The sequence below is a fragment of the Pan paniscus genome, chromosome 12 (genome assembly GCF_029289425.2).
Source record: "Pan paniscus chromosome 12, NHGRI_mPanPan1-v2.0_pri, whole genome shotgun sequence".
In the NCBI taxonomy this organism is placed as follows: Eukaryota; Metazoa; Chordata; class Mammalia; order Primates; family Hominidae; genus Pan; species Pan paniscus.
In genome coordinates, this window is record NC_073261.2 from 98,892,439 (window position 1) to 98,917,779 (window position 25,341).

At 40.6% G+C, this 25,341-nt stretch overlaps 1 protein-coding gene across 2 annotated transcripts in view; it reads right to left on the minus strand.

Annotated features, from left to right (window-relative positions):
* Positions 1–722: 722 nt before the first annotated feature.
* ZNF512 (zinc finger protein 512) overlaps positions 723–25,341 on the minus strand; it is a 39,978-nt gene continuing 15,359 nt past the window's right edge. For both annotated transcript variants that reach the window (XM_008952485.5, XM_003827118.6), the window contains exons 4-14: positions 24,124–24,219; positions 23,749–23,832; positions 22,986–23,110; positions 22,359–22,445; positions 21,250–21,348; positions 20,504–20,671; positions 15,740–15,934; positions 8,561–8,662; positions 7,506–7,568; positions 6,259–6,357; positions 723–2,664 (exon numbers count right to left, since the gene is read on the minus strand). In XM_008952485.5, coding sequence (XP_008950733.1) covers positions 2,356–2,664; positions 6,259–6,357; positions 7,506–7,568; positions 8,561–8,662; positions 15,740–15,934; positions 20,504–20,671; positions 21,250–21,348; positions 22,359–22,445; positions 22,986–23,110; positions 23,749–23,832; positions 24,124–24,219 — 1,427 coding nt within the window. In that variant the 3' untranslated portion in view covers positions 723–2,355. The remainder of the gene's footprint in view (positions 2,665–6,258; positions 6,358–7,505; positions 7,569–8,560; positions 8,663–15,739; positions 15,935–20,503; positions 20,672–21,249; positions 21,349–22,358; positions 22,446–22,985; positions 23,111–23,748; positions 23,833–24,123; positions 24,220–25,341) is intronic.

Sequence of the window (25,341 nt, forward strand, 5' to 3'; positions counted from 1 at the left end):
TCACTCCACTCACATTCCATGGGAAAGGAGTTAGCTGGCTTCTCCTTCACTAGAGAGAGTGGAGGGAAGGGGGATAACTGGGAAATATACAGTCTAGCCATTTGTTCTATAATCCCATAACTTGCAAAGGTGAAAGTAGATCTCTGATACTTGTTTTCAGTATTTCTCTATTGTAAACTGTACTGCAATAATCATTCTTTTTTGTGTCTCTTGGTACGCCTAGACAAAAGGAGTTGCTCTGTGTATACCCAGGAGAGAAACTGCTAAGTCTTCGGGTACATATCTTCAACTCTGCTAGATACTGCCAAATCACTTTTGAAGTGATTGTACCAATTTGCATTCCAAACCATGTATGAAAGTTCATAATACTGTCAAACTTAGTTTGTTAGTCTAATGAATTTTTTTTAAAAAAAACTTTAAAACTCAATACTGTGATTAGAATAGTCTATACTGAGTCCTGCTGATCCCTGGTCTTGGTCAGGAAAAACGAAAGGAATGCCTGCAAGAGGTCCCTGGATGAAACTGGGCAAGTTTCCTATACTAATTCACTTTAATCTCAAACTACTCATTTTAACCAGCATAATTCATGAACCAAAGAACTACTGAGACAACTGCATGTGGAATTTATTTCAAACTCACCCCCATCTCTAGCCATCTTCTTACCCCCATACAGTGTCAAGGAGTCATGCAGCAGGTCGGCGTCAAAGAACACTGGAAACATCTTTCTGAGAGTCATTTATTTCTTTTGTCATTGCCAAACATTCCCCAGGTCTTACTCACCAGAAATTAACATAGCTTCTTCATTTCTCCTCCCTGACAACCCTCATCTACTGAAAGGGCTTTAAGGGCACACTGCCAATGAAAATGCAGAGTGCATATACCATGTCCTTAACTTGTTTCAAAACTACCTATTCTGGCAGTATCCAATTCAGGTTTCAGTGCTCCCTTGTTTGAAAGTGGTCTTCACAAAAGCCCACATTTTAAAGCTATTTGGAGGAGCACAAAGAGTTAAAGTGGTAATAGCCTTTCAGAATTTGAAAAGGTAGTACTTGTCTGTATCAGGGTTCATTTTTTATGTGGCATATGCCACAAAATAGGCAAGAATATATAAGACCAATATTTACGCAAAATGGGGAAGAGAATCCAGAAACACGACAACAAACCTGCTCTAACCAATGTTCCAGAGAAAGCCACCCTCAAAGAGAAATAACCCATTAAACATTACCAGATAGGCATGAGGTACAGAAAAAGAATTTTTCTTTCCAGCTCCAGATAAATATCTACATCTGGTGTCAAAGTCTCAGGATATAAAGAGGAGAGAACTCCATATATAAAAGAGGATAGGACAATATTCTCAGAAAATTCAAAAAGACAGAGGTTGGCTAAGGGGATGGGTGAAAACAGTGGGGCGTAGACTAACAAGTAAGGTAAAGTCCAGGGAGAAGGAATGCGCACCTTGGTTTTCCCTTAGTGGCACTACCAGGAGCACTAGGAGACTGTCAAAACATCAGGGGCAATGTGATATTTCTCAATTCTTAAAACCAAAGAAGCAAAAATAAGCTTCAGAGGGCAAGTGATCATAGCTATGGATGAGGCCTCGGGCTCCAGGAAAGTTGGGGCAGTATTTATTGCTGCTTCTACTTTCTCTTTCCTGTCATTTTAATGTTTGGGTCACTTTACTCCTAAGGTTGCTTTTCATGTCTGTGGGTCTAGTCACTGCTACTTGGTACAAAGCATTTCCCAGTATAAACAGCATAGGGTAGTTCTAGAGTTTTCATCCTAAATCCGTTTTCTTACTTTCAATCTTAAAACCATATTGAGAGGACAAACAGCCTCCATAAAGTTTTTTTCCCAAGGAGACAGAGTAATCTTATTATGTGAATGACAACACTTCTAGCTTCTAGACTTGTTATATCACAAATACAAAATGACAAATCAGTTATGGTTTTAAAAAATTAGTTTGGAATGGTTTCACAAGCTAGATGATGGAGCAGCTACTAAATCAATGGAGCTTCCAAGAACATTCTATACCCCAGGAAGGAAAGGACAACCAAAGAGGTTTCTTAGTTTTGTACAGGGCAAGAGGAGCCTATAGTTGGCCTTGAGAGGGAGCTCTTTGGGCAAGATAAAAAAACAAGAGGACTTGAGGAGGAATAGCAGGAAAACCTACTAAAAGGGGAGGGGGAATCAAAGTGTAAGAAGGGAAGACAGTGAAATTTACACAGGAGGAAGGAGCTGAGAAAGTCACAGCCTTACACAAACAGCTGAAAGAATCTTCACTCAGTCCTCCCAGCACAGGTCCCCGTGACAACAGCATCACATCTGCTTTCCTAGGAGCACTTTTACACTGACTGCCTATTTCCTTCCTCGTTTATGATTAGTCTTTGGGGGCTTTACTTTCTGGAACTGTGCTGGCACTGGCTCCTGCTCTGGTTCCTTACAGGAGGCTGACACTACCAGTTCCTCATTATTCCTCCTCTGATCCTTCCCTACTCTAAGACTCAGCTCTGTCTCGGGAAGCTCAATGCCAGGCTGCTGCCGCCTTCTTAGAGACCTTCTGCTCCTGTGCTGCTGCCTCCGCTTTTCTTCTTCTTGCTGCCGCTGCTTTATCTTCATCAGCTTTTCAAAGCTTTTGGTTGTTGTTGGGTTTACAACGAACCAGTCCTAGAGAGGCAAAATAGAAATGTCATCCAGTCGAAAATATAGTGAAGAACAAACATAAAGAAAGGTGGAGGAAGAATGGAAAAAAGGCATGATTAGGGCAGAACACAGTAAGAAGGAAACAGATATGGAACCATACCTCAGGATTCTATATTTTAAGATGGAGAAATCCAACACAGAGCAGCTATTATAAGCACATATTTTGTAAGGCGTAATTCTAGGGACTTTAATAAATGATCTACAAAGTCTGTTTACTTAGCATCATCCCACTCTTATATCTCCTGAGTATAAATCTCATCATGAGATGTAACACACTGAGCCATAGGAGATTTTTATTCCATGACGGCATCGTAACTAAGAGCATAAATTTTGCAGCCAGACCCCTGGGTGCAAATCCCAGCTCTGTTTCTAGATACGTGACCATGGGCGAATTACTTAACATTTTCGAGGCTCACTTTAAAAAATTAAGGGGTAGGGGACATGAAATCCAATTATAAAGTATTTTTGCCAAAAAAGAAAGAACTTCAATCTTATCAAGTGATCTGTTCAATCTTCTAAATCTACCAATTCATAGGAAAAGCCAGAATAGGGAGTTGAGCCCAATCTCTCTGCCCCACTGCAAGACTCCACTGCAGTGGTCCCTGTACCTCAAAAACAAACAACAACAACAACAAAAAGCAAAAAAGGAAATAGCCAGAATACAGGAATACTATCATAGGGTGCAATCAGCAAAATTCCAGAATGTGGGTACATGTATGTGACAAGTGATCCGGTTTCTTCAATAAATGGCAAATTTGTAAAAAAGAAGAGGAAGCTTTTAGTCTTGCACCATGCAATGAGATAGCCACTAGCCACATGTGGTAAGTGATGTGTTTAAATGTGAGTAGAACAAATTAAGATATGCTTTCATGTAAAATATACAACAAATCTCAAAGACTTGTTATGAAAAAAATGTAAAATATCTCAATAATTTATTGATTTAATGTTAAAAATAATTTTAGATATATTGGGCTTAATTATTAACATTAATTTCATCTTTTAAAATACTTTTTTAATGTGGCTACTAGAAAATTTTAAATTATATACATGGCTCACAGTACATTTTTTTGGATAGTGCTGCTCTAGATTAAAACAAACAAATGCAATATTTAGACCTTGTTTTAGATCCTAATTTGAAAAATCAACTCTGAAAAAACATTATAAGATAATCAGGGAAATTTAAATAATAACTAGACATATGATAATATTAAAATTCTTAACTTTTTTAGGTATAATGATGTTTGTGGTCATATGTTTTCAAAAGTCCTTATCTCTTACAGATATATATTGAAAGAAGCACTTACAGCTGAAATTTTATGTGGAATTTGCTTTAAAGTAAGCCTTTAAGGGAGGAGAAAAGTGAGGTTATAAATGACACAAGATTGGCCATACACTGATGATTGCTGAGGATGGCTGACAGCATACTGGGTTCATTATGCTATTTTCTCTACTTTCATGTGTTTGAAATTTTCTGTTAAAAAAAAAAAAGTAGTGTAAGAAAATGTGATGGAGGGAGGAAGAAACAGGGTAATGATGTTTTACCACCCACAAAATTCATAGAGGCATAAATCAATAAACAAATGCCTGGGAGCATGCCCCAAACCAAGTGAAATTTGTTGGTTCCAATTCTGTTGGTTTTAACTTTTTAGGAAGAAAATAGACAAACCATTTAACTATATAAAGGCCAGATTTTGTCAGGAGATAATTACCTTTTTTTTTTTTAACAGAGTCTTGCTCTGTTGCCCAGGCTGGAGTGCAGTGGCGCAATCTCGGCTCACTGCAACCTCCGTCTCCCGGGTTCAAGCAAATCTCCTGCCTCAGCCTCCCAAGTAGCTGGGATTACAGGTGCCCGCCACCACACCCAGCTAACTTTTTAGTAGAGACGGGGTTTCACCATGATGGCCAGGCTGGTCTTGAACTCCTGACCTCAGGTGATCTGCCCGCCTCGGCCTCCCAAAGTGCTGGGATTACAGGCGTGAGCCACCGTGCCTGGCCGATAATTACCTTTTAAATACTTCCTAAAGCAAAAAAAGATATGCTATTATTACTAAAAAGATATGACTGCCTTCAGAAGACATCTCAGGCTTTGGTTAGGGATTCTGAAAGCTTATGCCAGTAAAGCAACAGAAACCAAATTTTATGGAAGTAATTAAAGCTCACATTGTTAAGTACTATCAAATTTGAGGGCAGAAAATAAATAAAGGTATTCCCTTTATTTTTCCACATCAGGCAGCAATAGTTTCTGCAGTGAGATATTCCAAGAGAATGCAAATTGTATTCCTAAGCTGTTGTAGTAGGACTATTTAATTATATCATAAACGATTTCTCTGTTCACCTGTATTACTAAAAAACCTTCCCCAAGAGAAAACCCTTGACCTTCTGAACTTTAAAGCATTTTTATACACAATTTTAAAATTTTATTTTGAAAAATTACAAACCTTCAGAAAAGTTGCAACAGTTCAATGAACAATCAAATTTACCACTGTTAATTTCTTTCCTTCCTCTCTTCCTTCTTCCCTCCTTCTTTCTTTTGCTGAACTATGTGCAAGTTAGTTGCAGACATCATAATACTTCATCCCTAAACACTTTGGCATATATCTGCCTAAGAACAAGGGCATTCTCCTGCATGACTACAACTATCACCTTTGGGAATGTTAACACTGACACAATACTATTATTTAATATAGTCAGCATTCAAATTTCCCCAACTGTCTCAATAATGTCCTTTAGTTGTTTTATCCAGTATTTTAAACAGCATTAAAAATGGGTTGCTGGAAGACATTAGAATGCTAGAAGGCATGAATGTATAGAGATCACTGTGAAATAAGAATTTCAAACATGTAAACTCAATCTGGTTCCCAAACATTTGACTTAATTGGATTTAAAGGAATTAGAAGAGTTCAGGCCGGGCATGGTGGCTCACACCTGTAATCCTAGCACTTTGGGAGGCCAAGGCAAGTGAATCACCTGAAGTCAGGAGTTCAAGACCAGCCTGGCCAACATGGCAAAATCCCATCTCTACTGAAAATACAAAAATTAGCCAGGCATGGTGGCAGGTGCCTGTAATCTCAGCTACTCAGGGAGTATTGCTTGAACCCGAGAGGTGGAGGTTGCAGTGAGCCCTCCAGATTGGGCAACAGAGCGAGACTCTGTCTAAAAAAAAAAAAAAAGAGTTCAAGGATGCTTACAGTCACAGTGATTTTTTTTTTTTTTTTTTTTTTTTGAGTCAGGATCTCTGTTGCCTAGGCTGGAGTGCAATAGCGCAACCAACTCACTGCAGCCTCAAACTCCTGGGTTCAAGTGATCCTCCTGCCTTGGCCTCCCAAAGTGCTGGGATTAGAGGCATGAGCCACCCCGCCCACCCCTCAACAGTGACTTCAAATACTTTCACAGAAAAATACAATTATATATCTAAGTTTAGAGAATATTTTAACTCTAATGGCTCTGGTAACCACTTTAGAGATACTTTCCTTGACAGCCTTAGTCCATAACAATAGGGACAAAGTCTACCTCTCTTGTGGCTTACATATCAGGCCCACAGGATTACAAAAACCTCACCTCAGCATGGACAGAGTTGATGTGATACTTGACACCACTCTCTGACACAAATTCTTTCTGACATAGAAGACATTTGTATTTTCCAGCCACAAAGTTTCCCTATTTCCAAGAGAGAAACAAAAAAGAATTACTGGTAAATTCAGCAACATAACTGGGCTATGTGTAGGGATTGTTAGAGATGAAAAGAGGGAATTCTACTTCAGCAAAGATAAGAAGGAAAAAGATCCAATTTAGTAATAGATTTAGGAAAACCAGCTTGGATGGATGATTATCAACATAAATCCATCCTAGTGCAATTCTGTTCCAATCACCCACCCTACTTCAACACAACCTGAAAGTCTCCTACTTTTTCTCAGGTAATATGCCACATCTTTCTACCTTCCTATGTTCCTTTCACTTCACTTCCAGGTTGTCTTGGTTCCTCCCCCAAAATGATCAAATGCCCAAAATTCACCAGAGGCACCAATGTACAATTCTTCCCACTATGATCTACTGTCGCAAAAAGTGCCTTCAAAATCCAGAATTAGAAGAGTACCATCCGTAATACCTAGTTTAAGGACTCAGAAACTAGGATCAAGATGACAAACTCCTAAGCATTCCTGGACAGATCTGGTTTAGATGCCTACAACTCCCTTGTTGCCTTGAACTGAGACTTCTCTCCCCTCCTGAAGCTTCAGGTTTCCATGGTGCTCATTTTGTGTGAGGAGATTGGAAAATGGCAGCAATTCCCATGGCTGGTAGGTTGTAGGACACCTGGGTCAACATGGAAAAGATTCAGTGAGGTGAATGGCTGTTAGCCTGACACCCTATCCCACCTCCCATCCCGAGAGGCCAGTATGGTTCAGATGGGTATAGAGGATCTTTACCAATCCAGGTAAGCACATGTAAGGTGATTCTACAAAGTTTTAGGCCCACCTAAACAGGGCAGGCCCAGTGTAGGAGAGGCTCAAATGCAAGGAGCTGAATCTCTTAAAATTCAGGGATAGGAACTCAGAACAAATATATGTTTCTTCCAATTCCTTTAAATTGATAATGACTTGTGACTATGGTGATCTTTTCTAAGTCTTGGACATGCCCTGGCATCCCACCCAATACCAGACCAAGAATCTTAGAGACATAAAAATCTAAAGCAGCCTCTGAAGATAATGGTAAACAGGACAACTAGCTGTTCACCTAAACTGAATTCTCTTCCATGTCAGACTATTTTAGAGGACATGTTAAGATAGTAAGTTTAAAAAGTTACAAACCAATGTACAAGAGCCCAGGTGAGCTTTAAGGCCAGATACACTGCTGTAGACAGCCTCACAGCCCTGCAAAAGAGAAGAAATAGTGTGAAGACTATGCCAAATAGCTCCCTTCTCTGAACAATCTGGCCATTTACACTGACCAACTCCACATTTGAAGGAAGAAAACCAATAATTTGTGCCACAAAACAAACGAAAAAAGAATATACATGCAAGCCGCAAAAGAAGGAAAGCCAAGGAAAGGTAAAAAGAAAAGAAACAGAAGGTGAACAAGTTGTTTAGGAAAGATTAAGCCATTTCCTTCCCTCAGTACTTTCTCTGACACTTAAGAGAAACACAGAAAATTATATAGTTTTTTTTTAAATCTGCTTTATTTAGTGCAAATGTGTTCCCACTTCTTTTATATTTACTCCTCTGCAAAGTACTGAATCTACTATAGCTGTGATAGTTTAAAGATGGCTCTCTCCCTCATCTTGACTCTAGAAAATAAAAATATTTTTAGAATCGTAAAAATAAAGATGGCTGCAAATTCTCTTCCACTCTTGCCATCAGGAAGTGGCGTCTATTTACCCTTCCTGTGAATCTGGGTTAGTCCCATGATTCCTTTGATCAATGAAACACCATGGAAGTGATGCTGTGCAAATTCTGAAGCTAGATTTTAAGAGATCTGCAGCCCTGCTTTCATGATCTCAAAATATTCTCTGAGAAGTCAGTCACTGTGTACCCTGCTGGTAGCCCAACTACTCTGCTAGAGAGAGAGGCCATATGGACAGCCAAGCTCCCAGATAAATGCAGCTGCACAGAAACCATCTTGAACATTCCAGTCTGAGTTTCCAGTTGAACGCACTTTTATGAGCGATTCCAGCTGATGCTACGTATCGCAGGAGAACTGCCCTCCTGAGCCTTTACAGAATTATTGCTCTATGGAATTGTGAACAAATAAAATAATTGTTTTAAGCCACTGAGGTTCAGGTACTTTGTCGTGAAGGAATAAATAACAGAAGCAAGAGCAGATGCTTGATAAACATTTACTGAATAAATGAATGAGAAAGAACCACCTGGTTAGGACACTGAATACGATGATATTTCTTGATATCTGTCTTCCATTTATGTAGTACTTCCTGGCTGAAGGTAGGTAGCCCTGGACGAGTATATTTTAACTACAAGACAAGACAACCAGAAACATTAGATAAATACAACTCCCAATCAAAATATCCCAAAAGTTTCACACCCAACTCTTTAGGTTATATAATTCTGAAATCTATACTCTTGTACACAAAAAAACTGTAAGATATAAGACCCTATAAAGTACCTGAAACTGATAAGTGTAATGGTCTATTGTTTGTCTTAGAAAAGTTTGATTTTTAACAGAGGACAAGAGACTCAGATATAATACTTCACCTACAGTTTAAAAAGAAAAAAAAGCTACAGAGTACTACATAGAATTAAAATACGTGTTAAAAAAGAAAGATTCATAGGTTCTAATGATTAGGAAAGAAAAAAATAAATTTAAAAAAAGAGAGGGATACAAATTCGCATTCGTGTACTCAGTCATAGAAATAAATGTAGATGAGTAAAAGGTTAGAAGTGTATAAATCAAAATATTAACAGTGGTATTCTCTGGTAGAATTTTTTTTTTTTTTTTTTTTGAGATGGAGTCTCGCTCTGTCGCCCAGGCTGGAGTGCAGTGGCACGATCTCGGCTCACTGCAAGCTCCGCCTCCTGGGTTCACGCCATTCTCCTGCCTCAGCCTCCCGAGTAGCTGGGACTACATCTCTGGTAGGATTTTGAATCATTTTAATATTTTTTCCTATTTATCTGCATTTCTAATTTTTCTTCAATTATAACATGGTAATTTTGGTATTTTTAAAATTCTAAAACAAAAAAATTAAGGTTCAACATAAAACAGGGATGTGACAGAAATCACATAATAGAATACATAATATCTGCTTATATTTCAAAAGTAGAATTATTTCTAGCACTTCTTTTTACAGGCTTTGACGTGAGTTGATCTCTCCTTACAACTACAACTAGAGTTTCCAGAGAGGAGAGAGCAACCTGCACAGACAGTTCTTGCAAAGTCCACCATGGGTAAATAGCTATATTTCTGGTGAGTAAACAATCTTTCTGCTTTGACAATGGAAGTGTCTGAAAAGAAGCTGATTCTCTGCGACAAAAAAACACACCCAAAGCCCATAAAGGTAATGGAGGAAGTAAGGAAGGCAGCCCGAAGAACCTCTGGTAAATCTATAAAATAATAGGGTACACAATACTTTTATAGAGTACAGAAGTGGCTTTATTTATAAGCATTTAGTCTCCTCTGAAGCTAGTGTAAATGGGCCTATCTAAAATCTTTTTTACAGCTCCATAGTACATAGTTTATATAAATATAATTATAAATGTATCATATATGATACATATTTACTATCATAAATATGATAGTAATAAACTATCACATTAGTAATAGTAATAAACTATCACATTTATGTAAATGAAATACTATCCAGCTATAAAAAAGATGAGGATGATTTCTATGAACACATGTGGAGTTATTTCCAGGTTACACAGTTGACCCTTGAACAACATGAGTTTGAACTGTGCAGGTCCACTTATATGTGGATTTTTTCAACCAAACAAGGATCAAGCATACTGTATTCTCAGTACACAAAACCCATCTATACAGAAGACCACTTTTCATATACACAGGCTTGGCAGGGCTGACTGCGGAACTTAAGTATGCACAAATTTGGGTATTCACAGAGGTCCTGGAACAAATGCCCCACATGTACTGAGGGACAACTGTATATATATATAAATTTTTTTTTTTTTTGAGATGGAGTCTCGCTCTGTTGCCCAGGCTGGAGTCCAGTGGTGCTATCTTGGCTCAATGCAACCTCCGCCTTCCAGGTTCAAGCTATTCTCCTGTCTCAGCCTCCCAAGTAGCTAGGACTACAGGTGTGCGCCACCATGCCCAGCTAATTTTTGTATTTTTAGTAGAGACAGGGTTTCACCATGTTGGCCAGGATGGTCTCAATCTCTTGACCTCATGATCTGCCTGCCTCGGCCTCCCAAAGTGCTGGGATTACAGGTGTGAGCCACTACACCTGGCCACAACTATATTATTAAGTGAAATAAAGCAGAGTATCAAAAAAATTATCTGTAGTAAGAAAGAAGGGGATATAAGAAAATATACATGTATCTGATGATCCATCACATAAAAATACAGGAAGGATAAACTAAAAACGAATGAGTTTGGTTATCTTTGGAGGTAGGTGGGAACACAGTAGAAAGAAAAGGGGAATGGGAATGGAATAGTTGGGATGAGGAGTAGTGACTCAGAACATATCTCTTTGAATAGGTCTGATTTAGAACCATGGTAGTTTCATATACTCCCAAAATAAATGAATAGTTACATTAAATAGGATGTAGGGGAAACCCAAAACTTAATAAAAATAACACATGAACCTATTACAAATAAATGACACAATGATGGGGGCAGGGAAGAAAAAACTAACCTCAGTAACTTTGGAAAATACTATTTTCACTATATACTGTAAGGCTCAAGATGAAAAGAAGTACACACAAATACAGAAAATTTGTTTTTTACAAGGGAATAAGTTGGTAATTCTGAAACTATTTTATATACTACTAGAATTGAGTAAATAAGTAAATATACTGTGGATAATCAGAACCGGGTTTCTCACTGTTGGAGAAAGAAGTTACAAATAAGGAAAAAGGAAGGCTAGAAGGAAACTTGTGGTGTTGGATTGGAAATGAAGGTCTCATGGCTTTTAATATACATACAGACAGCCATAAAATAAATATGGATGTGTATGTGTGCATGTATGACTATACATGCCTTTATATCCTAACTCTATCCACCAAGAAGGCACAGAAACAATGACACTCCAGTAGAACTAGCACTTAAATGTTCACTTCTAAATATATTCTTTAATAAAAGGAACCAGGATTCCTTAGAGAAATGGTTGATTCCAGGGTTGGGGCAGGAAAAATGGAAGATAAGCCTACGGCCTGTCTTATCATGTCATAAAGTAAAAAATCTTCTCAAAAAAGGATAGGGGATGTCAAAAAGACACAGGAGCCCACTTGAAAGAGCTCTCAACTGCCAAATCCAGGACACACTGAGCAGCAAAATAAATAATAACAGCATTGGATTATAACTCATGGAATAAAATAAACATCATTGAGTCTTTACTTATACAAATAGAGAAAAACAACAGATCTTTTCACAGTACAGTTCTAATCAATAATTACAGAAAAAACGATGGAAACTGAAAATCATTATGTAAACATCACAGGCATAACTGTTACAGGCGGCCACGCACGGTGGTTCATGCCTGTAATCCCAGCACTCTAGGGGGTAGATCACAAGATCAGGAGTTCGAGACCAGCCTGGCCAATATGGTGAAACCCCGTCTCTACTGTTACTACAAAAATTAGCCGGGCGTGGTGGTGCACACCTGTAGTCCCAGCTACTCAGGAAGCTGAGGCAGAAGAATTGCTTGAACCCGGGAGGCGGAGGTTGCAATGGGCCGAGACCACGCCAATGCACTCCAGCCTGGGTGACAGAGTGAGACTCCGTCTCCAAAAAAAAAAAAAAAAAAAATGCTACTGGCAAATATTGTCAATGGATGCTAATCTAAGAAGGCAACAGTATGATAAGAAACAGGATATGTGCATATTCCATCTCCCCACAAAATATCCACTAATTACAAATGGGAAGATTGTAGTTTTGCCATTGAGATACTTAGAAAACACACCCTAAGCAACTGATCAAAATTATCATCATCAGTAAGAGACATATCAACATCATATACCTTTTGATATGATACATGGAGAAGGGCCAACATTGCTTCAGTGGTATTCTTGCCAAGAATACCACTGAGAGTCATGATACTCTCAACCTAATCTTGAGAAAGTATCATGCAAATCCACACTGGGGAACATTCTACAAAATAACCAGCCAGTTCTCTTCAACAGCATCAAGGACACAAAAGACAAAGCCAGGGGAACTATAACAGATTGGAAGAGACTAAGGAGACACAGAAATGAAATAAAATGTGGTATCCTGATAATATCCTAAGATATGGTTATGTAAGATGTTGGCATTAGGAGAAGCTAGGTGAAGAGCATTTGGAAACTCTGCTAACTAGTCTAAAATTATTTCAAAATTAAAAGTTTTTAAGAAAGAATATACATTGCTTATATGTACATCAAGAAACAGTGGAAAGATGCACAAGAAGCTAATAAGAATGGTTAACCATGGGGACAGGACAGAACAAGGACAAGGTGGGAGTGGGCTAATTCAATGTTCAGCATCATTTTGAGTTTTTGAACCATTTGAAGAATATGTTATCTACTCAAAAAGATTAAATTTTTATATTTAAGAAAGAATAATGCCTTTTATCTATACGCTGTCAAAAATATAAACCAGGCCACGCACAGTAGCTCACGCCTGTAATCCTAGCACTTCAGGAGGCCGAGGCAGGCGAATTGCCTGAGCTCAGGAGTTTGAGACCAGCCTGGGCAACATGGCAAAACCCATCTCTACAAAAAATTAGCCAGGCATGGTTGTATGTGCCCGTAATCCCAGCTACTTGGGAGGCTGAGGCATGAGAATCACTTGAACCTGGGAGGCAGAGGATGCAGTGAACCGAGATCATGCCAGCACTCCAGCCTGGGTGACAGAGCGAGACGCTATCTCAAAAAAAAAAAAAAAAAAATATATATATATATATATATATACACACACACACATATACACACACATATATATACACATATACACATATATAACCTATTTGATGATTTTAGGAAAGCCTCTGCTAGATGAGAATACCCAACTTTATCAATGAGTTAACAAATATTTATTTATTTATTTTTTTTTTTTGAGACGGAGTCTTGCTCTGTCACCCAGGCTGGAGTGCAGTGGCACAATCTCGGCTCACTGCAACCTCTGCCCCCCGGGTTCAAGTGAATCTCCTGCCTCAGCCTCCCAAGTAGCTGAGAGTACAGGCAAGCACCACCATGCCCAGCTAATTTTTTGTATTTTTAGTACAGATGGGGTTTCACTGTGGTAGCCAGGATGGTCTCAATCTCCTGACCTCGTGATCCGCCCGCCTTGGACTCCCAAAGTGCTATGATTACAGGCGTGAGCCACCGCGCCCAGCAACAAATATTTATTTATTTATTTATTTTTATTATTTTTTTTTTTGAGATGAAGTCTTGCTCTGTGGCCCAGGCTAGATTGCAGTGGCATGATCTTGGCTCACTGCAACCTCCGCCTCTCAGTTTCAAACGATTCTCCTGCCTCAGCCTCCCCAGTACCTGAGACTACAGCTGGGACTACACGTGTGTCCCACCCGGCTAATTTTTTTTTTTTTTTGAGACAGATTTCTGCTCTTGTTGCCCAGGCTGGAGTGCAATGGCACGATCTTGGCTCACTGCAATCTCTGCTTCCCAGGTTCAAGCGATTCTTCTGCCTCAGCCTCCCAAGCAGCTGGGATTACGGGCACTCGCCTCCATGTCCAGCTAATTTTTGTATTTTTAATAGAGAAGGGGTATCACCATGTTAGCCAGGCTGTTCTCAAACTGCTGACCTCAGATGATCGGCCCACCACGGCCTCCTAAATTGCTGGGATTACAGGTGTGAGCCACTGTGCCCAGCCACTAATTTTAAAAATATTTTTAGTAGAGACGGGGTTTCATCATGTTGACCAGGCTGGTCTCGAACTCCTGACCTCGTGTTTCACCCACCTCAGCCTCCCAAAGTGCTGGGATTACAGGCGTGAGCCACTGGGCCCAGCCAGTTAACAAATATTTAAATTTCCTTATGACATCCTATGCATACTGAAACCTGACTGTAATATCATGAGATAAATATCACTGTGCAAAACCCACATTTAAATTGGATTTAGATAGCCATGTACTTTAGCCTGTAGCAGGAAAAAAAAATGTAGAAATAAGTCCAAAACAAGAAAGTATACTCTAATATTCAAAAATACAATCCAACTCCTTGGACACCAGTAGCGTCCACCAGGAGTGCACACCTACCACTCTGGACTAATTTTTAGACCAAAAAAGACATAAGTGTTAGAAACTAGGGTTTGACCTTCTTTTCTTTTCTTTTCCTTTTTTTTTTTTTTTGGAGACAGAGTCTCACTCTGTCACCCAGGCTGGAGTGCAGTGGTCCAATCTTGGCTCACTGCAACCTCCACCTCCCGGGTTCAAGCGATTCTCCTGCCTCAGCCTCCTGAGTAGCTGGGATTACAGGCACCTGCCACCACACCAGGCTAATTTTTGTATTTTTAGTAGAGAGGGGGTTTCACCATGTTGGCCAGGATGGTCTCGATCTCTTGACCTCATGATACACCCGCCTCAGCCTCCCAAAGTACTGGGATTACAGCCTTGAGCCACTGTACCCAGCCTTATTTTCTTATAAGACATAACATTCCTCTCACGTATGTCAGAGCCCTATGCCAAATGTGAACTTCTTGATACCCTGGAGAATAAGAGGCCCTTTGCTCCTCTCTTACTCCTTATTATGTATCCCTTCAACCTGTTCCCAAGACTATCCGATAGTCATATATCCTTGTCTTCTTTTGGCTAAATAAGGCCCCTTCTTCTATGATCTATTCTAATAGATTCTAATAGATCCAAGGGCTTCCAAACAGGTTCTGCACCCCTCAGAAGTATGCTTGGGGCCATGTAGGGGAACAATAAAAGTATCAAGAAGAAGAAGGCCAAGTAGACAAGGCTTTGGGCTCACTACTCACAGCTACTCAAAGCAAATCTGTTTTTAAGTTATTTTATATACTGGTGTTTTGCAGAGGATTTTATTTTGAAAAAAGCGGGGGAGAGGAGTTCTGTTACTACAAAACAAACTGAAACCATTTATCTCAACTAAATATAAACTACTACATATGACCTAGCAAAACAAAAACACATTACACAAAAATCTAATCTGAGAATTCAGGTTCCCTCTGGAAGTAGTCCAGAATTAAGAGGGCTCTTTAAGGAACTTATGAAACAGACTGTCACTCTAGAACCTAACTGAATCCAAACACCGAAGCTAGATCAGATGTACTCTATCTCCAAAGATAAACAAACAAAATACTGCCTATCACGTACTTACTCAAGTGCATTTACTTCTCTGTGTACAGTAGGCACAACGTTAGACATAATGGTTCCCAAATTGATACATGCTTCTGCCTTACCTTTCGATCATCAGGTACCAGGTCCTGAAGCACCTTCCTCTTGGGCCATTCCTTGGCCAGTTCAGCAGAGGCCAGCTCCTGCAGGTGGTATACAGCTATCTTGGCAGAACGTCTCTGAACTCGGCCCCCACTCTTTGACTCTAGGTTCATCTCCTTTAAGCACTCTGGCTGTCCTGACTCTGGAAAGAAGGATATCTGCAAGAATGAGACACAGCAAAACATAGGCCTGATAAGTGGCATCCATCACAGCCAGTGATTAAAGGCTGAGCTTCCTGCTCTAAATATCAAAAGAGCTATGTAGTAGATTGCTAACCACTAGCATCAAGTTCCACCATATTAATGTATATTTTACTGGTAAAAAAAGCTTCTTAGGGCCAGGCGTGGTAGCTCACTCTTGTAATCCCAGCACTTTGGGAGACTGAGGCGGGTGGATCACCTGAGGTCAGGAGTTGGAGACCAGCCTGGCTAACATGGTGAAACCCTGTCTCTACTAAAAACATAAAAATTAGCTTGGCATGGTGGCACACGCCTGTAGTCCCAGCTACTCGGGAGGCTGAGACAGAAGAATCGCTTGAACCAGGGAGGTCCGTGGAGGCTGCAGTGAGTGAAGATTGCGCCATTACACTCCAGCCTGGGCGATAAAAGTGAAACTCTGTCTCAAAAAAAAAAAAAAAGGCTTCTTAGTGGTTAAAAGACACATTCGTATACAAAGAGACAAATCTTAACCCATCCCTCACACTATATATAAAAATTAACTCAAAATGGACCATAGCCCTAAATGTAAAACATAAAACTATAAAACTTCTAGAAGATAGCAAGGGAGAAAATGCGTGTGATCCTGTGTATGACGGTTTTTTGATGTGTCAAGTTGGCTGAGATACAGTCATCAGTTAGTCAATCAAACATAAATCTAAGTGTATTGATGTGAAGGTATTTTGTAAATGTGATAAAAGTCTATAATCAGTTGACTTTAAGTAAGACAGATCCAGCAGAAGAAGAGGCAGGAGAGATTCAAAGCATGAGAGACATCCAACCTGCTGTCTCTGACTTGAAGACAGCCATGAGCCAGGGAATGCAGGTGGCCTTTGGAAAGGGAGAATTCTTAGCCCACAGCAAATAAGGAAAGGAACTCCTGCAACTGCACGGAACTGAATTCTTGAACAATCAGAATGAGTCTAGAAACATGTTCTCTCACTAGAGCCTCTAAAAAAGAACAGCCCTACCGACACAGATTCCAGCCTGGTGAGACTCTAAGCAGAGGAACCAGATGAAGCATCCTGTAACTGGATTTCTGACCTAAAGAACTGTGAGATAATAAATGTGTGTTGTTTTAAGCCATTCAGTTTGTGGTGATTCACAGTAGCAACAGAAAATTATACACTGAGGGCCAGGCACAGTGGCTCATGCCTGTAATCCCAGAACTTTGGGAGGCTGAGGCAGGCGGATAACCTGAGGTCAGGAGTTCAAGACCAGCCTGGCCAACATGGTGAAACCCCATCTCACTAAAAATACAAAAATTAGCCAGGCACGGTGGCGGGCACCTGTAATCCAGCTACTTAGGACGCTGAGGCAGGAGAATCACTTGAGCCCAGGAGGCGGAGGTTGCAGTGAGCCAAGATCGCACCACTGCACTCCAGCCTGGGCAACAGAGTGAGACTCTGTCTCAAGAAAAAAAAAAAGAAAGAAAATTATACATTGAGTTAAGCAAAGATTTCTTAGATATAACAAAAGCATTATCCATAAATGAAAAAATACATAAATCAAACTATATCAAAATTTAAAACTCTGTTCTTCAAAAGACAATGTTAAAAAAAAAGATAAAGAACTTGTATCCGGAATGATAAAAAAAACCCAGAATATATCCCAAACTTAATAAGACAACAAAAATCTTCCCCCCAAAATGAACAAAGGATTTGAACAGACACTTCATTAAAGACATACAAATCACCAGTAAGCACATGCAAAGATGGTCAACAAGATTAAGCATTGTTAGTCATTAGGGAAATGAAAATTTAAACCACAGTAAGGTACTACTACGTACCTATTAGAATGGATCAAAAAATAAAATTGATAATAATAAATGTAGACAAGGATGCAAAGCAACTGGAGTGCTCATACTTCGCTGGGGGGAATGCAAAATGGCACAGCCACTTTAGGAAACAATGCAGCAGTTTCTTATGAAGTTAAATATACATTAATCATATGACCCAGAAATCTCATTCCTAAGTATTTACCCAAGGGAAATTAAAATTTATTTTCACATAAAAACCTTTTTTGCCAGGTGCAGTGGCTCATGCCTGTAATCCCAGCATTCTGGGAGGCCAAAGCAGGCAGATCACTTTAGCCCAGGAGTTCAAGATCAGCCTGGCCAACATGGCAAACACCCATCTCTACTATAAATACAAAAATTAGCTGGGCGAGGTGGCACTCGCCTATAATCCCAGCTACTTGGGAGGCTGAGGTGGGAGGATGGCTTGAGCCCGGGAGGCAGAGGTAGCAGTGAGCCAAGGTGGCGCCACTGCACTCCAGCCTGGGCAAAAGAGCAAGACCCTGTTTCAAAAAAACAAAACACAACAATCTTTTCATTTTTTGTTTTCGAGTCAGGGTCTTGCTCTGTCACCCAGGTTGGAGTGCAGTGGCACCATCTCGGCTCACTGCAATCTCCGCCTCCTGGGCTCAAACCATCCTCCCGCCTCAACCTCCCAAGTAGCTGGGACTACAGGCGTGTACCACCCACACCCAGCTAATTTTTGTATTTTCTGTAGAGATGGGGTTTCACCATGTTGCCCAGCTGGTCTCGAACTCCTGAGCTCAAGCGATCCACCTGCATCAGCCTCCCAAAGTGCTGGGATTACAGGCATGAGTCATTGTGCCCAGCCCAAAAACCTTTGTGAATGTTTATAGCAGCTTTATTCGTAATCATCAAAAACTAGAAACAACCAAATGTTCTTCAACTGGTAAGCAGATAAACGACAAACTTGAAACATCCATATAATGAAATCCTAGTCAGAAAAAAAAAGGAATAAACTAATGATACATGCAACACATGGATGAATCACAAATGGATTATGGTAAATGAAAGAAGTCAGACTGAAAGGCTACATGCTGTATGATTCAATTTATATGACATTCTGAAAAGGGTAAAACTAAATAAATCAGAAAATAAATCAGTGGTTGCCAGAGGCTGTAGCTGGAGGAAAAGGCTGACTGAAGGGACACAAGTCAACTTGAGGTAGTGATGGAATTGTAAAACATCTTTTTTTTGTTTGTTTTGAGACAGAGTCTCACTCTGTCACCCAGGCTGGAATGCAGTGGTATGATCACAGCTCTGCAGCCTCAACCTTCTGGGCTCAAGTGATCCTCCCACCTCAGTTTCCCAAGTACTTGGGACTACAGGTGTACACCACCATGCCTGGCTTATTTTTTCATTTTTTGTAGAGACAGGGTCTCACTATGTAGCCCAACCTAGTCTCAAACTCCTGGACTCAGGCAATCCACCCACCTCAGCTTCCCAAAGTGCTGGGATTACAGGTGTGAGCTAAGGCACCCCGCCTAGTCTATGTGTTGAGTGTGACAGTGGTTACATGACTGTATACATGTGTCAAAATTCTTATAATTATGCACTAAAATGGTAAACATTACCATGTGTAAATTGTATCTTAACAAATGACTCTAAAAAAAAAAGAAACCACAGGGTGGGAAACCTTGGAAATGTAATGAGAAAAAAAAAATTTAAACCAAAAACATGAAAGAGGAACCAGCTGGACAGATGCCCATAAAAGCTCTAGCTATGGGGGAATGCCTTTAGTTTTAAAAGTATAACAATGGGGCTGGGCACAGTGGCTCACGCCTATAATCCCAGCACTTTGGGAGGCCGAGGTGGGCAGATCACCTGAGATCGGGAGTTCGAGACCAGCCTGGCCAACATGGTGAAACCCCGTCTCTAATAAAAATACAAAAATTAGCTGGGCGTGGTGGCACGCACCTGTAATCCCAGCTACTCGGGAATCTGAAGTAGGAGAATTGCTTGAACCCAGGAGGCGGAGGTCACAGTGAGCCAAGATTGCTCTACAGCACTCCAGCCTGGGTAACAGAGGGAAAGTCTGTCTCAAAAATATACAAATACATAAATTAATAAATAAATTAATTAATTAAATAATGGGCTGAGCAGGGTGGCTCGCACCTATAATCCCAGCACTTTGGGAGGTCAAGGTAAGAGGATCACTTGAGACCAGGAGTTTGAGACTGGCCTGTGCTACATAATGAGACCCCCGTCTCTACAAAAAATTAAAAACAAAGAATTAGCTGGGCATGTGACGCAAGCCTGTAGTCCTGGCTACTTAGGAGCCTGAGGCAAGAAGATGGCTTGAGCCCAAGAGTTCGAGGCTGCAGTGAGCTATGATCCCACCACTGCACTCCAGCCTGAGACAGCAAGATCTTGTCTCTTGAAGAAAAAAAAAATATATATATATATATATATATACACACACACACACACTATATAAAAATATATAAGATATAAAATATATAATAATGAGTTTACTTCTGCCTGGACTATACTTTGAATTTTGATTTATCTAACCTAATAATGTTAAAAAGGCAGAAATAAGGACAAAGAACGAATAAAGAAGAGACAACACACAAGCATTCAGAGATTAAAAGAGGATACAAATGAGGAACCAAACACATATGGGAAGATAGAGGGGTAAGGACTCACCACGAAATACATCCCCACACAGGGTATAGAAAGGAATCAGTACTCACAGGCCCATGCTCTGACCTCAGGTGATACGCAAGTCCAGCCTTCGACCTATATGGTTTTCCACAGTGGTGACATTTCAGGGTCATCTTTTCCAGCTCTGCAGCCCCTTTGCCACATTTTCTGACATGGTAAAGATATCCCATGATGCTGGTGAAGCTACTGGAGCAACTCTGAACACAGGAGAGAAGCCTAAACTATAATCTTACATCTTTTGACATGATCCCTAAATTTCTAAACAGCCATAAAGCATTCACCACCACAAAATACAAACAGACCCTCTGATTTCAGTAGACCCTCTCCAACATCTCCCATCAGCACAACCCTTCCTTGTCTCTGGCCATCTTACTCTGATCAAGCATAATTTTCAATCAGCTTAGTCAGCCCTTGATAAACTGTAACTGTGCATCTACTCTATGTCAGAGCTTTCTCCTTGGTCTGTGATCCAACCCCATCCCAATATCAAATACCCAGCAATATATACCAAAGTCCAGCACAGTGAAGGGTCACTGGGATCCTCTTCATCACATTAAAAAAAGGATGGTAAGGAAACCCCATCAAACAAAGGGAAGGGGGAGAAAAATAAATTTTTGGAAATGAGGAAGAAAATAAACAACTATTAATGATTCAAGAGACCAAGATAGTACAGAACTAGGAAGTCTACAATGAGGAAGAGAAGAAATGGAAAGAAGAACGAAAGACATTGACCTGAGAATTCAGGCAGAAGGAATTGCTGTCCTTGGGCCCTTACCTCACGCATGCACCTGAGCTTTCCCAGTCTCTTTAGAACTGTTCGGAGCCTTTCCCTCTCACTTGGCTCATCTATTTCATCTCCGGCTTTCAAAATGGGCTAGAAATCAAGAGAAGTAAACAAGAAGATGATTCATGGAAAAGATAGACACAGGGAAAAAAAATATCAGAGGAGAATCAAGGATTGGACTGGCAGCTAAGCTGGTGCCAATGAAGCCCAAGTTTTCTGACTCCTGGTGTTCTCCATCTTCTCCTGGACAAAGGAAGTGAATATAATGGAAATAAGAGTTCTGAGCCTCTGCCTCCCAGGATATGAACCTTTGGAGCTAACCTAAACACACAAATATTTATGGATTCACTGCAAAGGTTTCATTGTGCATAACTCTTTTATCAAAACGGTCTTCTTGCTAACCCAAAGCCATCTGCACTGAGATATCTACACTCACATAAGTAAAAGACATCCAGGCCGGGCGCGGTGGCTCACGCCTGTAATCCCAGCACTTCGGCAGGCCAAGGAGGGCGGATCACCTGAGGTCAGGAGTTCAAGACCAGCCTGGCCAACATGGTGAAACTCAGTCTCTACTAAAAATACAAAAAATTTCTGGGCGCGATGGCTCACGCCTATAATCCCAGCACTTTAGGAGGCCAAGACGGGCAGATCACCTGAGGTTGGGAGATCGAGACCAGCCTGACCAACATGGAGAAACCGCCATCTCTACTAAAAATACAAAATCAGCCAGGTGTGGTGGTGCATGCCTGTAATCCCACCTACTCGGGAGGCTGAGGCAGGACAATCGCTTGAACCCAGGAGGCGGAGGTTGCGGTGAGCCAAGTTTGCACTGCTGCACTCCAGCCTGGGCAACAAGAGCGAAACTCCGTCTCAAAAAACAAAACAAAACAAAACAAAAAAAATTAGCCAGGCGCAGTGGCGCACGCCTGTAGTCCTAACCACTCAAGAGGCTGAGACACGAGAATCGCTTGAACCAGGAGGTGGAGGCCGCAGTAAGCCGAGATCGTGCCACTGCACTCCAGCCTGGGCAACAGAGTGAGACTCCATCTCAAAAAAAAAAAGACATCCAAACACTCACAAAAGACGGAAGACACTCTTACCAAACTATTATGATTTGCCATGACATGATACTTCATCCCTGCCAGTGAACGAAGTTGTTTCCCACAATGATGACAAGTAAACATTTCCTAGAAGGAAAAATACTGCTCAGTGCCAGGTTGTTCCACAGAGAAACAGAATGTCACGAAGTCCTACTCAAATGCTTTCATCTATGTCTCCTTTATTTCTCAAGCTCAATAGTCAATAAATCTCAAAATCCCAGAAACTCAGTGTCATGTCTTCAAGGGCAAAATAAAGGCAATTCACTTTTAAAATAATAAGAATTACCATTAACCAAATATTTGCCAAGTAATGGGCTAGGCACTTAGCCCTGTGTTACTTCTTTCTTATCCTCTCATGGACTACATAAGGTTTTTATTATTTTGTATTTATTATTTTTTCTCTATTTTACAAATGAAACTGAGGTCTACATATAAAAAGCTAAATGCCACACTAGTATGTGGCTAAGAGAAGATTCAAACCTAACTCTGTCAGATCCAAAGCCTATGTTTCCTTTATTATACAATGCTGCTTTTCATCCATTATAACCAGCATATCCAACATAGCAAAAGAAGTCTAAAGTTTGGGTAAAAATATCGTAACAGTTATGAAACGCCAAAATATCTAACCTGCTTGCAGTTTTCCATGTGTTTCTTTAAACCCTCTATGGTCTTCCTCCCCACTGCCTGGCAGGTAGGGCAGGAGACACTGCCTTTATCAACGATTTCTAAGTACCATTGCTCCTCCAAACTGCCTACAAAGGAGAGAAAGAAACACTTTGTAATCTGCAGTATTCTCCAGAAACAAAAAGCATAATCCCACGATTTAGGAAAAGTATCATAAAATGGTTTTTCCTTTTCCTGGTAGACTGCAATGAAGAGGCTCTTGCTGGGTATAACTTCTAAAAGTAGTATTTTTTAGACAGTGAAGAGTTTCTGAAAACTCCTACTCATTTCGCCATGAAAAAAAACCACCTGAGAACGGCTCCAAAGCCCAGTTGCTTCAAGAATTAGGCAGCAACATTTTTCACCACAGGATGTAACAATAGGATACTGAGAAATGTCACAGCCTGTCTGCTGAGTGATTCTTATGTGCCTGAGACTATGCTAAATGTTTTTATCCATTTAATTTTCAAAATAATCCTAACTGCCTTTATTACCCCTATTCATAGACAGGGAAACTGAGGCAAGAGGAAGTTAAATAAATTGAGGCAGGTCACAAAGTTAATGTAGAGCCAAAACTTGAGCAAAGGTCTGTCTGACTCCAAACTAGAGCCCTTAGTAACTGCCTCCTTAAAGAAATGCTTTAGTACCTCATTCCTTCACAGACAACACCAACAACAAATCAGAGTGTGAGAACTACATCCCACAAAACTTCCAAAAGAAAACATACCTGCTGCATAAACTGGTGGTTCCTTCCGAATACGACGGGCCTGGGATTTGGGATTGGGCTGAGTTTTAGGCCGTTGCTTCCTCCCTGACATAAGACAGAAACTTGAAGCCCAGCATGTCACCCTTGCTAATACCAAAATCTCTTCCCTCTCCTCCTCTTCAACACCCTATTTCCCAGTCCCTCAACCGACTGACTGCCTAAGTCAGGACAGAATGAAAGGGTATAATGAGGCAGGATGGAGGCCATTCCCTCCCAAACAATTCAAAGGGCTCAGAGGTCACTGAAGGGCTCAAACTAAGGCTTCTCTTTCCTTTACCCTCAAAGAATAAAGCTCAGTCACCCAAGGAAAAAGAAGTAGCAAAGTTACTGCCTTACCATAAAGCTTATGCTTCTTCTGAGGAAATTCTCGATAGTCTTCATCTTCTTCCTGCCTGGGTTTCCTTTTCCCCTTGGCTGATACTCCACCTGACCCTGAAGTACCATACAAAAACAAAACAAAAACTCAGCACACTTTGTAAATGAACATCTAGGCCTGTCTTCAAAACATCATTCACAAGACCATCAAAAGGAAAGATCATCAGTGAACACAGGCCTCAGAGAAATGTCTGTGACATTTTTAGAGAAGTTGGTGTAACTTCTCATTAACTGACCCACTCTCCCTTTCTTTTTATATTGTTATCTATCCCAAATCATCCATAGTTCCTTATGAACAATAAGGGCATTCAAGCAATGTGTTTTGCTTAATCTTGACTTGAGGCTAACAAGAGGATAAGAATTGCTCAAGATAGAGGGCTAGCCACCAAGGACCCTTGAGATTGTGACGATCCAGAATATTCTCCCCTGAATAATCCTTACACCAGCCCCTAAATCATCAACAGAGGATCACACTAGAAGAAAAGGGGGGCCAGCCATGGTGACTCACGTCTGTAATCCCAGCACTTTGAGATTACAGACTTTGGCCAAAGTGGGCGGATTACCTGAGGTCAGGAGTTCAAGACCAGCCTGACCAACATGGAGAAACCCCGTCTCTGCTAAAAATACAAAATTAGCCAGGTGTGGTGGCACATGCCTGTAATCCCAGCTACTCAGCTGGCATTACAAGCTGAGGCAGGAGAATTGCTTGAACCCAGGAGACGGAGGGTGCGGTGAGCCTGAGCTCGAGTCATTGCACTCTAGTCTGGGCAAGAAGAGTGAAACTCCGTCTCAAAAAACAAAAAGAAGAAGAAGAAAAGGGGAATTCAAATACTACAAAGAGGAAAATCAAATGCTAAATATAATCTAGAGGAGTAAGATTAGCAGAATTTCACTCTATCACATAGCAGTTCATGAAGCTAATGGGACAGGATGCAATTGCCTAACACCTTAAATTTTTTTAAATCACTAATGAGAAACAAATATGTGGCATTTCATACTCTTTTTTTTTTTTTTGAGACGGAGTCTCACTCTTTCGCCCAGGCTAGAGTGCAATGGTGCGATCTCTGCTCAGTGCAACCTCTGCCTCCCAGGTTCACGCCATTCTCCTGCCTCAGCCTCCTGAGTAGCTGGGACTACAGGCGCCCACCACCAGGCCCCGCTAATTTTTTGTATTTTTAG